A 16067-nucleotide genomic window follows, 5' to 3' on the forward strand; every position below is an offset into this window, starting at 1 on the left:
TCTAGTTTTTAAACATCCTTCTTGAAATGTTGTCTGGACAAATTATTTCCAAAACAGTCACAACAGAGTCAAAACCAGAGGTAAAAGAACTCCCAGCTCTTGTTTTTTTTCCCAGGACAGCACTAGCCCTTTGGTCACAACACTGCAGAAGGAGCTCACATTCAGCTGATTATTCATCTTAATGAAGTCTTTACGGAATTGCAGCTTTGCAGGATAGAGTTACATCCTTTCAGTGTGACCTACATTCTTTGTTCCTAGATGTGAGACTTTACATTTGGCTTGATTGAAATACATATGATGTGATTATGCCTAAACTTAACTTAGGGCTATGCAGCTATAAGCATCCTTTGCCTCTTGCCCCATGCTTTGTGCCTCCTACAAAGCTCAGCTAAGATGGATTTCAGATTTTTTTCAGATTGTTAGTAAAAATATTAGAGAGTGTAGGGTGCATAAGTCTGTGGGATCCTACTAGAGAAAGACCAACTTGATAAAACGCATGTATTTACAATAACAATTTAAGACAGAGAAGTCACTCAGCTTTTAATAGTTTTAATGTTTCAGACAATGCTGTAGTCTGTTACAAAAAGAACTAAGTTCCATATCATCAGAAAGATACGAAGTTGATATAAAACTGCATTCACACAGTTTCCATAATCTTAAGCAAAATTTGTATTACCTCCCTCTCAGCTGGCTACTAAAGTCCTGTACTAGATGTGCTGTTATTTCACCTGAGCTCAAACTCAGCTTGAGAAATTTTTAATTACTTCAGATATGACTCCTTAAAAATGCTGATAAAAATTTTGCTGCCTTTTGGAACTTCCCTAACTTCCAGGGTATATTAAAACTCAGTGTAAATGGACCAGAGAGCTCCTTATCCAGACCTTTTGAACCTCTTAAATATGAGGATTCCAGAGTTGGTGATTTATTCATAGGAGTATTTGGGAGCTTGAGATTAGACAGACAAGATGACCTTCTGGAACACGATGCAAGTACTGTCAAATGGCCTGTATGCTATGGTAACCTCATTATATGCTGAAATTTATTATCCTACTCCACCCTGCAAAATGAGATGTAGATTGTGGTGTCTAAGTGATACCTGTTCAAAACATTCTAGGCAGATGATGAACTTCTTACAATTTATCTAATATTAAGAAGCATTTCAGGCTTCTGTAGAGTGGAAAGTACTGTAAGAAAGAATAACACAACACTAGACTCATATTTTCCTGCTCCACTGTCTGTGGAGAGCTACTTTGCCATTTTGGACCAGAATCCTTCTGCATTGTCAGTACTCCAGGCTCCTGTGGATGGCAACAATGACTCAGTTATTATGAACTGTTCTTTCGAGGTGGTGTGCTTGTGTATGTATACACACACGTGTGAATTGTGAGCACTTTTCAGCCCCCACTCTGTGGAGCTCTGGAGGGGGAAACGGACTGCAAGGATGGATGCTGGTGAAAAGCCATCCCTAAATCCACTGTAGCAGGGCCTGCTCTTACGTTGGGAAGACCCTTTCATGTGTCCCAGGAATTTGGGAGTGTTGAAAACTGCTGTGCAGCACCAGATGACCCCTGCTGTCATTTCATGGGTGACAGGGGCTCCTGACCCTGGTCAAGGATAATTAATGAGCATTAATCACCTTTCTGTTCACCTTCCTTTGCAGGGGCGCAGTGCCTAGCTGGGGTTGCTCCAGGTGGTGAGGCAGATGTTCTGGTTACCTGGGATCATCATCCCCACCATTAATTGTTGACGTTATTAATGAATACTCGGATCAGGTGACGTTGCTAATCCCAGATCGGAAGATACAGACCCGTGAGCCGGTCGTGGCGTGGCGTGGAGAGGGGGGTGTGGGAGAGGGCAAGTGGCACGGGGGGAGTCCCAGCGGCTCCCGTTAATGAATTAATCCGCTAACGAGGGTGGGCTCGGCGGCCCGTGCCCCCTCCGGTGCCGGCAGCCGCCTCCTCCCCCGGAGGGGGCAGTGACAGGCAGCGGCTCCTGCCCCATGTGACTGGGGAGCGGCTGCCCCGTCCATGGCTTGGCCTCCCCCGGGCAGCAGCAGCTCCGGCTCCCGGGGAGGAGGGGCGGGGGCTGCTGCTCCATGGGGAGGAAGGGCAGCCCCCGATCCCCCCAGGCGGAGGGGGGATCCCGGGCCGCCTCCCCCCCCTCCCCGCTCTGGGCCTTACCCGAGGAGCTGCTGCTCCTCATCTGCTCCTACCTGGACGCGCAGGCCTTGGGCCGCCTGGCCCAGGTCTGCCGCCGCCTGCGCTTCCTCAGCGGCCGCGATCTCCTCTGGCGGCGCATAGCCCGCGGCTGCCTCAACTCCGGCTTCACCCAGCTCGGCACCGACCTGTAAGCGCGGCCTTCCCGGCGGAAGGGCGGGGGGCGGCGGCTGCAGCGGCCGGGAAAGGCCGGGGATGCCGCGGCCCAGCCGGTTGCCAGGGCCGCGCTGCGCTCCTACCGTGGCCGCCGCTGGGCCGCGAGGGGCGGGGGACGCGGGGCCATTCCCAAAGCGCGGTTGCGCCGCCCTTTCCCTGCGCCAGGAGGGGCGGCGAGGGCACAGGAAGGGCCTCTTTGGGAGAGAGCGGCCGATGCGCACCCCAGGGTGGCGGGGCCCGGCCCCGGTGCTGCCCAGAGAGGTTGGGGGAGGTGCCTCTTGTACCCGCGAGGGAGCGGGCGAGGATGGCGGGGGCTTCTCGGGATGTCTCATTGTCAGGCCCAGCTGGAGCGTGAGGCCCTCTCCACATCGGGAGAACTGTGTCCAGTTCTGGCCTCCTCAATACAAGGAAGACAAGGAGTTACAGGAGAGGGTCCAGTGGGGGGCCACGAAGAGTGACGGGGCCACGAAGAATATGGGGAGAGACTGTGGGATCCAGGCCTGTTCAGTCTAGAGATGACTGAGAGGGATCTCATCAATGCCTATAAGTATCTCAAAGGCAGGTGCCAGCAAGAGGATGAGGAGCGATGGCCATAAACTAAAACACACGAAGTTTCCCCTCAACATGAGGAAGAACTTTATGCTGCGGGTGGCAAAGCACTGGAGTGTGCTGTCCAGGGAGGGTATGGAGTCTCCCTCTGGAGACATTCAAAACCCGTCTGGACACATGCCTGTGTAACCTGCTCTAGGTCACCCTGCCTTGGCAGGGAGATCGGACTGGATGATATCCAGAGGTCTTTTCCAGCCTTAATAATTCTGTGATTCTGTCATCTTGTCAGTCCCCAGATCCCTCCAAACACTGAGGCTTGGGGGCTTCAGGCTAGGGGAGGTTGGAACATGAGACGGACAGAGCTGCTGTGTGCAGCTGGGGTGGCTCCTGTATGCCCACACACCCTCCCCATTTTCGAGCAGTGGTCCCTGCCATGGTCTTGAAAACACCTCAGAGAAGAAGCTGCAAGGGAGCAAGGCCTGGGACAACTTTCTGGGAAAAGGCTGGAGAGTGGATTTAGTGCATTCTTAGGTGCAAGAGCTCTCATGGGCCCCCAGGAACACATGTGTCTTAGGTTCTCACCGAGCAGCTTGCTGGTATAAATGGTGATGGCTGGCACAGAGAAAATGACTCTTGGACTTTTCATAGCTTCTGTGTTTTAAAGTTCTGTGAGTAGGAATTGTTTGAGGTTTTTTTCCTGGGGTCTTTATTTTTCCCTCATGAAACAGCAGTTCAACAGCACAACATAGGTTAGGCATAGGGTCAAGCCCTCTAGGCTTTGCAGTGTGTATGACACCAGCATCTCTTTAGATGAAGTGCCTTTGGGGCTTGGGTCTTGACAGTGGTTGGTGAGGATCCAGAGTTTGCCTTTCCTCTCTCAAATTTGTCTGTGTACCAAACACCACTTGGAGGCAACCAGACAAAGTTGGCTTTCCTTCCCCATTTAAGGATCCCAAGAGGAAGTTTGTGTTCTTAGGATCTATGAATCCCTTCCAGTGGCTTCTCTTTAGCTGCCAGCATGGATCTTGTTTGTCATTCAGCGACTCAGTATTGTTTCCATAAACACTGTGGTGACATGACTCAAAAGAAGGGATGGCAGGTTTTGACCCCTATTTTGCTGTCTGTGTTGCTGCCTCATCAATGCATAGACTTTAGAGAAACAATTAGGTCTTCTGCTGGCAGGAACAGAAGTTTGGTGCTGCTGAAAATCCTTGTGTTGGGTTTTCAGGCCAGCACTTCAACCCACTCGGAGTTCACAGATTGGAAGTTAAGCACAGTTCTCTTGGAAGTCAGCAGGAGTAAGCTCTGTGGAATGGCTGTGCGTTGGACTCTTGTCTACTGTGATATATGATTTTGTCTCCTGAGGAAATGAAGTTCTGTATTTTTCATTAAGAATAAGGTGATACTCTGCTCCTTCAGTTGCAGGAGGGATCAGGTGTACAGCAGAGCAGGTGCTCTGTGTGTAAGGACCACCACTTCCCCCTGTGGAGGAATGCACGTCTATAAACAGCTACAGAAGAGATTTGCTAGGTCACAGGGTTTCAGAGAAGGGAAGGCTGCTTGAGTATCATAAATTCCCAGGGATTTCAGTGCTGTTAGATTTGCTATGAACAGGGGTTTTTTAGTAATTCTGGGATGTACTTTTGTGCTGTGTCCTATTTTCAAGTTTTCCTCAAACAACTCTAGTACTGAGAGCTGCTTTTAGCATCAGTCAGCACTGCCTTGGTCCTGGGGAGTTCAATCATGGGTAACACACCAAGTTACATTACAAGTGGTTATGAAGAAACCTTGAGATGTATCTGGAGGATGTTTCCTTTAATTACTTTTAGCTTCATAGAAGGCTCAGACAGTCTCCAGTTCCTTGAAATCCTATGGAGAATACTTGAAAAACAAACACTTGTTTTTCCTGAGTGGAGATCCAGCATGTGGGGACAGTTGCAGGAGTTTTACTCCAGTAGGGTAGACAGTTTAGCAACAGGTAAAAGGCAAGGGCATATTGCAGTACCAGGAGGTCTGGATATCTGAACATCTCCAGAAGAACCAATATGACTGCATGTGTTGAGCTGTACAGCTGTAAAATTTGTTCTTAGCTGAAGAAGAGTTCAATAGTCTCTCTGGCATCTCAGGGGTTTTAACTAGCCATGTCTCTTCTGTAGCACTTGCTCCTCGTGCATGTCTCCAAGATCAAGAGCAATCTCCAAGATTGCTGCTCTTGCAAGTGAGGGAGTAAGATTTGCAGAGAGATACTGTATTTTATTTATCAGTACAAGTTGGGGAGGGAGTTTAGGCAAGCTTCTGGGCACACCATCCTTTTTGATAGCACTTCTAAGTAGGAACCTGGTAGATTGCTCATTGAAGATTAAATTTGAGCTGATTAGGTATTTAAGCTAAAATATTATTGCGTAAATAGAGTGGTGATGAAGATAATGGTTAGCTGGACCTTCTTGATAACTGTGCTTTCTTGGCGATATAGAATAACTCTTGAGTTTGTCAAGCTTGGCTTTGACTCATGCAGGAGCTGAAGCTTCTGTTGCGTGTTCTGGCTAATGTTGCATGAGGTGAACACTAATTTTTACTTTTGAGGTTTTTGTACAATACTGTGTGCAATTGAGAAAGCAAAGGTTGGAATCGTTTATGGTTAGTATACTTAATGAAATAACATACATGGTTCTAACATTAGATCTTAAACTGATGGTCCCTGGGAGGCTGGCATAAGTTAAAAATTAGTCTAGGGAGTATTTACAGTTTAAAACAAAAATCCATCTCAGAGTAGTTTGATCATTTCTGCTGTTAAGTGGCTTTTGATAAGCCATCTGTTGATGCTTTGTAAATAGCAATAAATTTGAGCCTAGAGGAGATAGCTGTGAAACTTAACCCCCGCCTTCACTTCCCCATTTTTAAAAAGGTGATTAACTTGAAAATGACACTATTTCTTTAAAATGTTGCTTCTGTTGGGTATATATTCAGATAATTGTAACAACAAGGATCAGAAGGAACAGGCTTTATCTTGTATGTGAAAAAACTGTTTGCACAGTCAGCTTGCTTATAACACTTCTTTCTGCCAAAATAGGGAAGAGAGAAGATTGATAAGAAACTGGTTGCAAACCCCTAGTTGTTAGCAGTGTGGAGAAGAAAAATAGTAGTATATGTGAAAAAATTTGATTTTATCTAATTTTTAAAGTTGTCATCCTGGCTACATACCTTTAAAAATTGCCAGCTGTGGTTATCTCTGGACACATGCTTGGGCTGAAGCAACATTAAATTAAGTTGCTAATGATGTCAAAGGAAGATGTGGACTTCAGCCCAGACACTAGGTGTTATGCTGAAAGGCATATCCACAACATTGACAATCTCTCATATTTGCCCTTTTTGGTAGATTCAGCCAAATGGGAGCCATAGATGTAAGCCAAGTTAAGTATTTAAGGTATGGATTCAATTGTGCACTTGCAGGAGAAGAAAGAAGTTTGCTTTGAGGGATGTATCTGTACACTTAATTCCTTTGGCAGAGGGGAATCATTAGGTTCACATCAGCCTGAGTCACTGTATGTTAGGGATGGCAGGGGCTGACCTGGAAGAGTTCTTAAAGCACATTCTCAGTGTTAAAAATGTTCTGTTTCTTCATTGAATCAGCAGTAAGTAAATGTTCAATAGAATATTGTGTCACTATTATGGAAGTACAGAGTGGTTGTAGATGGATGTGCTTCTTGGCATCTGAACTGTGAGCCTCTACAAATCAGATCAGTTTTTCTGTATAGACAAGTTAATTTTATGTATAGATCTGTACTGCTACAAGACGTTGTTGTGAGGATGGTAAAAAGAGAGTCCCTATGCTGAAGATTTTTGCTTTACTCAGTCATAGGAGCAGCTGAAGTAAAAGTTGAGCCACGTCTTCAGGATGTAAGGTGAAAGGAAAGTTCTTTGTTTTAAAAATGTGTGGCAGCATGTCAGAGAAAAGTAAAGGCTTAGCAACGCTTTCTGCAGCTAAACTGTAGCTGAGTAGTAGCACAAAGCCTTTGGGGGTTTTGGTGATATAGTGATATTACAGTTGTGTCCGGTAGCCTGTGTCTGTTTTGCCAGCTGTTGTACAGGCCCAGAAAGAGCAGTCTCTGCCCTGACGAGCTTGCTGCCTAAATAGCCAGGGTAAACAAGGGCTGGAGGGGAAGGAGAGGCAGGGAGATGTCAACCAAGCTGCCCTCTGTGCAGCAGGTCAGTGTCAGAGCCAGGAATAGCAGAGAGTGCTTTAAGCCTTTATCCAGGGCCTGCTTGCTAGACCACCTTGGACTGGAGAAATCGGAGAGGCAAAGAGCTCATTGCAAGGTGATTCTTTATTTAAAGCATGGAAGAAAGGAATAAAGTTGCAGCTGGGCTAAACTTATTTCCTCTTTGTTACAAAGGAATTTTAGAGGGCAGGTTAAAAGTTGGAACCTAAATAGCTTGACAATTTGCTCTTTGTAATGTATTAATAGATGTCAAAATATAGAAATGTTCCACTGCATGTTTTCTCTTTCCCTGTCTCCTGTTCTGCCTTGCCCACTAGGATCATGGTATATTCTCCAGTTCAGAGAAACAGATTCATTAATGCGTAAGTTTATCATCTGTGAGTATTTAAGAGCTTGTGTAAGCATTTTGGTGAGTTAATAAAAGCTGTGTTTTCTCCAGATCTTGGAAAAATGTATACACCTACAGGAGCAGGAAATGGCCAATCTGTGCAAGTCAAATCCAAATGCAAACTGCAGCAATCATAGGAGACCTCAGCATTCACCACTGGAGGGGGAGGGAGTGTGAATGCTTGTAAAGCTGCTTCAGTTTCCTTCATCTTTTAAAACTTGTTTTAAAAACAAAGTTTCATTAAGACGAATGAAGAAGGCAATGAACTAGTGCATATGATGCAGAAGGGAATACTCTAGGGAGGATATTGCAGTAACAGAAGCAGCTTGGAAGAGGGAATGCAGCTCTTGCTTTGTGCTGGAAAAGTCAGTGGTTTTTACAAACTGCTGTTACATTTATTCTTACTCTGTCTTAAGCTCTTAGTGCTGGGCAGGACAGATCTGCCAGGACAGCTCCACAACAGTGAAACTGCTGCTTCTTCTGGGCATGTGAAGTTGTTTGTAAGAGTTTTTTGAGACCCTTACCTTAAGATCTTCACAAGTTCAAAGAGGAAGAAGAATTTTATGTAGTTCAGGGCTTAAAATATGTGTGCTTTGTCGCCGTTACCCCTGTTGGACTAGCTATGGGTTATTTCATTCTGTCCAAGTGCTACCCTGACAATCTACTCTTTCAAATCAGAATACACATGACACCTATTCAACAGCTTCAGGTTTTCTCATATTCTTTCCAGGGCAGTGCATTTTTTGAAGAAGCCCAGATTTAATCTCCAAAAAGCCTATGCAAGTCCCTGAGAGAGTCCAAACCCTGCCTGGAGTTTCTAGCCAAAATCCCATTGCAATCACTTGTAAGGGAGAGGGCATCTGATGGCAGAGTGGCCTGGCTCAGTCTTGGTGGTGGTGTTCTGTTGGGAAGCCTTTGTCAAAGTGTGTGTCCTTGCTGTGTGTACAGAAATTTGTTTGCACCTCTGGGTATTATGACAGCCTCTACCTTCTTTATGAGGTGACTTGTTCACAAGAGCAGTTTGGTGGAGCAGTTAACAGCCTGGTAACATCTGAGATGGTACAGACATAGCAGAGGAAGCAAGAACAGTGAGGAACAGTTGCAGAGCTCTCTTCCATCTCGGAGTTATTTGAACCCATGTCCCGTAGGGAGGGGGGAGTACACAGGACAGGCTGAACATGGCAGTAAGCTAAATAAGGGTCATGTGCTAAAGGAATTCAATTGGAATTTTTGTCCTGGAAGAGACATTTTGAAAGCTAGCTGGCTTGTTGAGGACAGCAACAGGGGCTCCTGACATAAATAGCTTTTCCCTCTCGGCTGTCTGTTGGTGGCCCATGACTTGTAGCTGCACTGAGACCCTGCCATTCAACAGGTGTGTCCCAATTACACAAATAAGCGCAGTTGGTCCCTGTGTTAGCCAGCCTTGCCACAGGGCCAAGGTTGAAAGTGGGGCTTAGCCACTGTGACCTGTTTGTTCTCTGTATGACCCTTCCAGTCAGGCCTCAGGCAGGCTGGTGACAGCTTTTATGCAGACAGCAGATTTTGTCCACAGAAGAAATTCAGTCTCAGCAGGTCTCTGCAGACTTGCATTTCCAGATGAGCTCTTCAGTACCTAAAATGTAGCAAAACATGAAGGTCTTTGGTGGGTTAGGATGCCCCATGCAGCTGGGAAAATACACGGTATGACATGTTGGTGTTCTCTTCTGTAACATGGTCTATGTTGTTGCAGGCACCACTGTTTTGGCACATGCTGAAATTGTAGACAGCCAGCAGAAATCTCCCTGGGATGCACTACAGCACAGAAGCTCTTGCTGTTGCAGAAATACCATTTCTGCTGGCAAAGGACTTTGGCTGGGGAGGGGATCACTGAAGGCAAGATCTGTTGGAGGTGATGTGCCCTGTCTGAGTGATTCTTTCTTTGCTTTCTTTTGGGGCCCAGGCCAGAAATTGCCTTGGTAGCTGAGGTCACCTGGGTCAGTGGTGCTGTGTGGGGACAGTTCCAGTCTCTTACTTCAGCAGCTGGGAAGTGGGCTCCAGAAGGAATATTACATTTCTTTTGGTAACTCTGCCAAGAAAGAGAGGAAATTCATAATTTGAGCAAAATACTTCTAGCTTTTTTTGTAGGGTAGGGTGAGGTAGGAAGGGGGAAATGAAAAGTCCTTTATAATGGGTTGCTTGGGATGACTTTTCTCTTGAAGCTTTCTCTCAAGCTGTAAGAAATGTTCAGCTTCTCTTTCTTAGTATAACGAAGTCTTTGTAAAGGGAGCTTCCATCAGGAGTGCATGCAATTGCAAACATGCATTGGCTCAGGTCATGTATGGCAATATATGATTTGGGATCCTGCTAGAGTGCTTGTTGGTGGTAATTAGGTAATAACAAAGACAGCCTTGCATGTCCTGAGTAATGTAACTTTATCAGATATTGATAATTGTGATGCCCTAGCAGAGGTGTAAGATGATGCACTCTAAAGGGCTTTAAGAACATTTTGCTTGAATTTCATTGTGTTTTCATAGTCAGTGTTCACTTGTTCCTTAATCCTGTGTTTCCTGTCATCCTTCTAGGATGCTGGACTGTACCTCATTTGCTTTCTGATGCAGGCCTGTGTAGGTCCTGCTAAAAATAGCAGTCCTTCCCCAGTGAGTCAGCCCTCAGCAGTCTTGAAGTTCACCATTGGGTGGCTTCTCTGGGAACAAGAATGCCAAGATCTTGATTTCACAGAGTACTTAAGCATGTGCTGAATTTTAAGCATGTGGCTTAGTATTTTTCTGGATTGTATATTAAGAAAGATCAAGATATTAGTTGGCCAGTGGATAGTGTTCTCTCCATAGCATTTTATATAGCATTTGGCTTCATAAGGTGGTTCAGTCTCCTGAATCTTTTGATGTTCTATACAGTTGCTGAAGTGAGAGGTACCTAGTTAAGTCAACCACTCATTGCAGATATGTGATGTCTTTTGATTGCCTTAGGTCAACATGGAAAAATTCTTAGACGTTTGCATGTGTAGAAAGTGTGTTGATCATGACTGAAACAAAATAAGCTCTTGTAGGGGAGAAAAGGAATTTTTTAATCAAATTGTTAAGTTCATATAGTAATGCCCCTTTTGACTTTCTAAGATTTGAGAATTGTTCTCATGCATTGCAGTGATACTCATCACAATTTTTGATGTGTTCTGGAAATTGCTCTGTGGAGGTGCTGTTGAGGAAGCAAATTATCAAATTGTATCTCAGCACTTGGTTCCATAACTGTGTTTGATTTAACTTCTGGTATAAGGGATTGAATGTCTCTGACCAACTGCACTCAATCTTTGCTGCCCCATAATTGGCAAAGAGGAGAGATGTATCAGTCCAATTTCTACATCATCTTTCTCCATGTGTCTTGTCCCTTTTCTCGCCTCTATTTTGAATAAATAAAATGTTTGGAATATAAAAGGAGGATACTTTTAAGACATTTTTAAATTAGTTGGATCCAGAGTTGCTATATGGAGGAGGAAAGCTGGATGAGTAATATATCTATTAAGAGCAAAACAAAAAAAAAGACAAATTAACACCACCACCCCCCTGCCCTCCAAATCCCATCAGACCTCCCCCATATAGTCCTCTCCACCCAACGCTCATCCCTTCCAGACAGGAACTGTTGATACGTGAGAAAGAATGAGTCTGCTACAGGAGTAACTGCAATAGTGAACTGGTACTCTGGGCCAAGCCAATGTGTGACTCTTTGGAAATTCCATTTTAAGCAACAGGAGGGTCCAGGCCTGCTAGAAAAGGGACCAGCAGGGTAAGATGGAGGCTGCTTTTTTGACCTTGGATTCACCTTTTTCAGAGCCTTGGAAATTACATCTAGTCTTAGTAGGGTTTATGCATTGGGCTCAGAATGTCTGGTTGGGCCAGCATGTGTTGGGAGTGGGATGTGGTACAAGTGTGTTTTCCATCACTGTGCAAGCTGGTGGCTTAAAATCTGTATGTAGGGAGAACTTAACTGAGGGTTGAGTGTAGGGAGGAGAAGTGTTTTGGAGTAATGAATGGAATTGGATGTAGGCGGAGAGCCTGAACTCTGTCTGGGAGAGTAATAAGCAGTGATGAGAGTGGACCTGACCTGACTTTTCAGTATTGTGCATTCCTCATCTCAGACACTATCTGGCCTCATGAGCTCCTGCAAGTGCTCCCTTTAAAAAAGGAACTCCTCTTCTTGCGGCCTAGTCTAACTCTATTTTGGGTTTGTTTGTTTGTTTTTAAATGGCTATGAGAAATAAAGAGCCTGTACCTTTCTAAATTCAGTTTTAATTGGTGTGGCTCTACTGATCATAAATGTAAAGTTGCAAAGCTTTCTAGAGGATGAAAAGCTTTTCTGTGTGTGGTTTCTGTTTTTGTTTAAAATGGGTCACATGCCCAGGAATGCAGTCAAATTATAATGGTGACTAAGTGCCGGAAAGCACAGAAAAGAGGAGGGAAGGGTGAGCAGAAAAAAAAGGAGCCTGAGGCTATGGAAGGAAGGCTGGGAAAATAAGAATCTGGCCAGACCCCAGGGCCAGGTTAGAGATTCCTACACCCATTAACAACCACAGGAGATGTTTATTTACAGGGAGCTAATCTTTGTTTTAAAAATGACAGAGTACCCAAAAATGCTACTTTTGGGAAGTGGATTGGAGGGACTGTAGGGATGGGAGGAGGAAATTGGTTCTGATGAGTCACCAGTTCCCATCTCTCAAGGATCTTCCCTTCTTCCTATGCATCTGGGTGTGTTGGTTGTTGAGAAATGTATGAAAGCCGGATAAACTCTTGTAGTCTAGTAAGTGGTTCACAACCCCTAGTTACAAAGCATAACTTTTAGAGTTTCTTCTTGTTTGTAGTTTTCTGATCTTTTCTACCTAAGCAGCTCCAGCAAGGATATTGAAAATTAAGTTTATGATATGAGAAAGATGGGAGCTAAAGCTGCCTTTCCCCCTGTCTTTAATCAACCCTGGGTCATGAAAGCAAAACAGATGCTGAACAGCTGCTTGAACTGGGTATGTTCATGTAGACTCTAAAGAGACTTTGGTCCCAGGTCTCTGTGGTACCTACTTTTTGTCACATCTTGAAGAGTGTTGATCTTGGTTTGTCTCAGCTCATCCCAATAACTTTGATTTGTAACCCAGCAACAGCTAATGATCTACAGTCTCTTTTAGTAGCTTTATCTGACTGTAAATAGAGAATTTTTCAGCGATGTGCTGGAATTCTCTATCCTTTGGTGAGCTGCTGCAAAAGATAGTTTGTCTTGTGGTGTGTGTGCATTGGGTAGTTTATACAGATGAATGTATTTTATTTTTAGTTGGAACACATCTTGATTTCTGAGTATTGTATCTGGTTATGTGATTGTCAGGCAGGTGAGGCTCTGGAGGGGTTTCTTTGCTAGTCCTTCTTGGATAGGCACACTGGCTTCTCATTTCAGTGTTCTCCTGACTAGTGTTTCCTCCGTCTGTTCTTGTGTGGTGTTGTCCTTGTCTTAAATGGCTCTTTTCAGTCTCTGTTTAAAGGGTGATGTCCTGTATCTCTGGTTCTTCTGGTGGTTTCTTTCTGTGTTACCTTGTTTGGATTACATTTTGTCTGAACCCTGTGCTGCATTCAGTATACTTGGTCTAGTCTTTATCATATTTAAGGTTTGTAATCATCAGAGGTGGCTTTCTTTGCTGATGATTCCCCACTCTTCTCAGTGTTCCTTTCTTGTCAGCTCTCATGAGTGTGCTCACTTTAGTGTGGCTTTGGCACCATCAGTGTGTGCCACTTCATCATTGTGAAACCAGGGTGAGAGCTTAAGAGCTTACCTGTGGCCATCTTGAGTGCATTTGTTGTCCAGAAAGCATCAGTCCTGGTTGCTAATCTCATCTCTCCTCCTCTGTCTGCAGAGCTGCTGGCATTCCAGTGAAGGAAAGGGTGAAGGTATCTCAGAACTGGAGGCATGGACGCTGCCGGAGGGAGACAGTCCTGAAATGGAAATGCAAGCAAGTGACTTCTTTCTCTTCTTCTTTGTTATGTGACAACTGCTGTGGGGCCTTGGGTTTGTGCCTGTGCCCTGAAATGACATGTTTCCTGCTCCTTGTGATTCATGGGGTCTTAAAACTGATTGTTGCTGGCTTATTTTGGCTGTTGCTGGCTACCTGGGTGTGGGGTAACTGGAGTTGCTGCTTTGCCCTAGGGATTCATGCTGAGTGTCAGGAGTTTCTTTCTTAGTAATTTGAATTTGTCTTTGTTCTGATCGGTGCAGTTCTAGTCACATTTAGCAACCGTTGCTACAGATTTCAAACTGTTGCATTCATGTCTACTGATATATACCGTGAGCAATCTTTTGTCCTGCTCTCACAATGAGCTCACCTTGATCCCTGATGTGGACTTAGGTGTCCCTTCAAAATGCTTCATTTGTCTCCCGTGGTTTATTCTGGACCCTGATTTGGATGTACATATCTAAAATGCTAATTGCCATTCGTCTGCCTTTTGCTCCTTTATTCTCATACCTTATGCTTCTCTCCTTCACTTAAAAAAAAGTATATTTGACATTAATGATAGGAGCTTGTTGTTAAATTCTTGTTTGCAAAGGCGTACTTGGCTTTCAAAGCAAAGTATAAGATAGGTCTCTTGTCTGAGCAGCACATCTAAATTTTCAACCTTCACATCATCAGACTGAAGGAAAAATGAGAAAGACTACAGTTTGTTAGCTGCTGAAGAACAGGGACCTTCTACTGAGCTTTCATGCCTTTTTGTGCTGTGTAGATTGAAGTGGTGGATAATGTGCCACTTCTTGTCGAAAGTCCTGGGAACAGCTGTAATGAGCAGAATGGGTTTTGGTGCAGGTTGTATACCTGCCTTTGAAGTGCTTGCAACCATCTGTGAAGACAGACTCTGTGGATATTAGAGATCATTACTAAACCAGCTTCCCAAGTGAAAAGGCAAGGACTGATTTAATGAGGCCACCATCCAAATGGCATCCTCTAATTTTCATTTATCCTGCTTCAGATTTGTTACTTCTCCTTATGAAAAAGCCATAGAAAAAGGTAAAAAGCTAAACTTCTGCAAAAGGAGAGCCACAGAAACTGGCTGTAGTCTAGGTAAGCTGGATATTCACTTGCTTTTAGAGGACTGTGTAGGAGTAGAGGAAGGAAGGGGAAATCAAAGCCTGCCTAAACCCAAAGCTCCTGCTCTAAAGATGCCTCTTACTTTTTCCATCTATATGATCAGGTCCCAGATGAACATTATAAACTCAACTGCTTTGTCCATGTGATTAAAAGCCTGTTACTGGAGATGAATACAGGCAAGCAGGAACCTTCTGTCTAATGAGCAACCTTGTCCTCTTGTTTCTAGTTGTTCATTGTGATGTTACGAGGTACAGCTCTGTGTAATGACTCTGATGACACAGAAAATCATGACCTCTGAGGATAAATGATCTGAAAAAAAGAGTGAGACAGGTTTTTATGAGAAGTCCCCCTGCTTTCAAAGCCATTTGTTCCTGAATAGTTTGAAAACTGAAAGGCTGCTCTGTAGAAAGGCTCTGGATTTGCTTGGTGTTTCCATGGGCGTTGGTGCACTTGGCAATGAATGCAGAGCAGAGACAATTTCACACATCCATGCCCCATAGGACTTGAGTCCCATGTGTTTTTGTATCCAGCCTTGCTATATCCAGAAATCTTACTTGCTGATTCTCTGGTGGCTATACAAAAGCAAAAACCTGAGCAAAGGTCTCACAGCCAAAGTGTGTGTTGTAGCCTGTTTTCTTCTGTATTTTGGTTTTATTTCAAGAATAAATAAACATCTTGAGATGACAGACTTGATTCAGACATTACTTGAGTGTCTTCTCCTCTTCTTGGTCTCCCAGAAAGTAAAGCATGTTTTCCATTTGTAGCATCAGGCTTCAAAAAACTTGGAGTAGTTTTTTAACTCCACTGCTCTTGGCCTGGAGCCTGTCCGTAGAAACCTGCCACTGTCCCACATAAAGCAGGGGCCAGACAGGGTGTATGGCCTCTTCTAAAAGATGGGCGAGAGAAATCAAGAGCTTGCTCTACAGCTTCTGTTTTAGCAGTGGAAGAGGTATGAATGTACAAAAATACCTCCTCTATATGATGAGTGTAAAGTTCTTGGGTAGCCTCAGAGTGCAGGAGGTGGTGACTTTCTGTCTGTAGGAAGATCTGTGGTATTTTGCTGACATGCTCTCCTGCTTAGAGGTGTGTGGAACAGTGGCAGCTTTGTGGTCTCTGCTGGGCACCAGCAAATAGTGTTCAGGTTCCAGACTGACTGTATCAAAAACCTCACATTGGATGCTCTCTTAGAAAGGCTTGGCATAGCTCACCAACACCAGAGTCTAGTTTCTTAAAAGGTATAGAGCTCATGTGAAGGTTCAGGGGCCCTTAAGTATTTCCTATCTATGCTCACTAGACTTTTGGCCATCTCCTCTTTCAGAGATTCCATGCTTCCTTTTCCTCAGCTCTTGGTTAGAAAAATGCCAGCAATGTCATCCTCTTTTTATGTTGCTGGGGAAGCTTCACTTGTAGCTGTGCTGCTATATTAAGCCCTG

At 44.5% G+C, this 16067-nt stretch overlaps 1 protein-coding gene across 1 annotated transcript in view; it reads left to right on the plus strand.

Annotated features, from left to right (window-relative positions):
• Nucleotides 1-2027: 2027 nt before the first annotated feature.
• FBXW4 (F-box and WD repeat domain containing 4) overlaps nucleotides 2028-16067 on the plus strand; it is a gene marked incomplete at its 5' end in the record, with an annotated part of 60656 nt that continues 46616 nt past the window's right edge. Inside the window, 3 exon segments of the mRNA XM_082286410.1 lie at nucleotides 2028-2160; nucleotides 2163-2346; nucleotides 13411-13506. Of these exon segments, the coding sequence (XP_082142536.1) occupies nucleotides 2028-2160; nucleotides 2163-2346; nucleotides 13411-13506 (413 nt within the window).

The sequence above is a fragment of the Coloeus monedula genome (assembly GCF_965178545.1).
Source record: "Coloeus monedula genome assembly, chromosome: 8".
Lineage (NCBI taxonomy): Eukaryota > Metazoa > Chordata > Aves > Passeriformes > Corvidae > Coloeus > Coloeus monedula.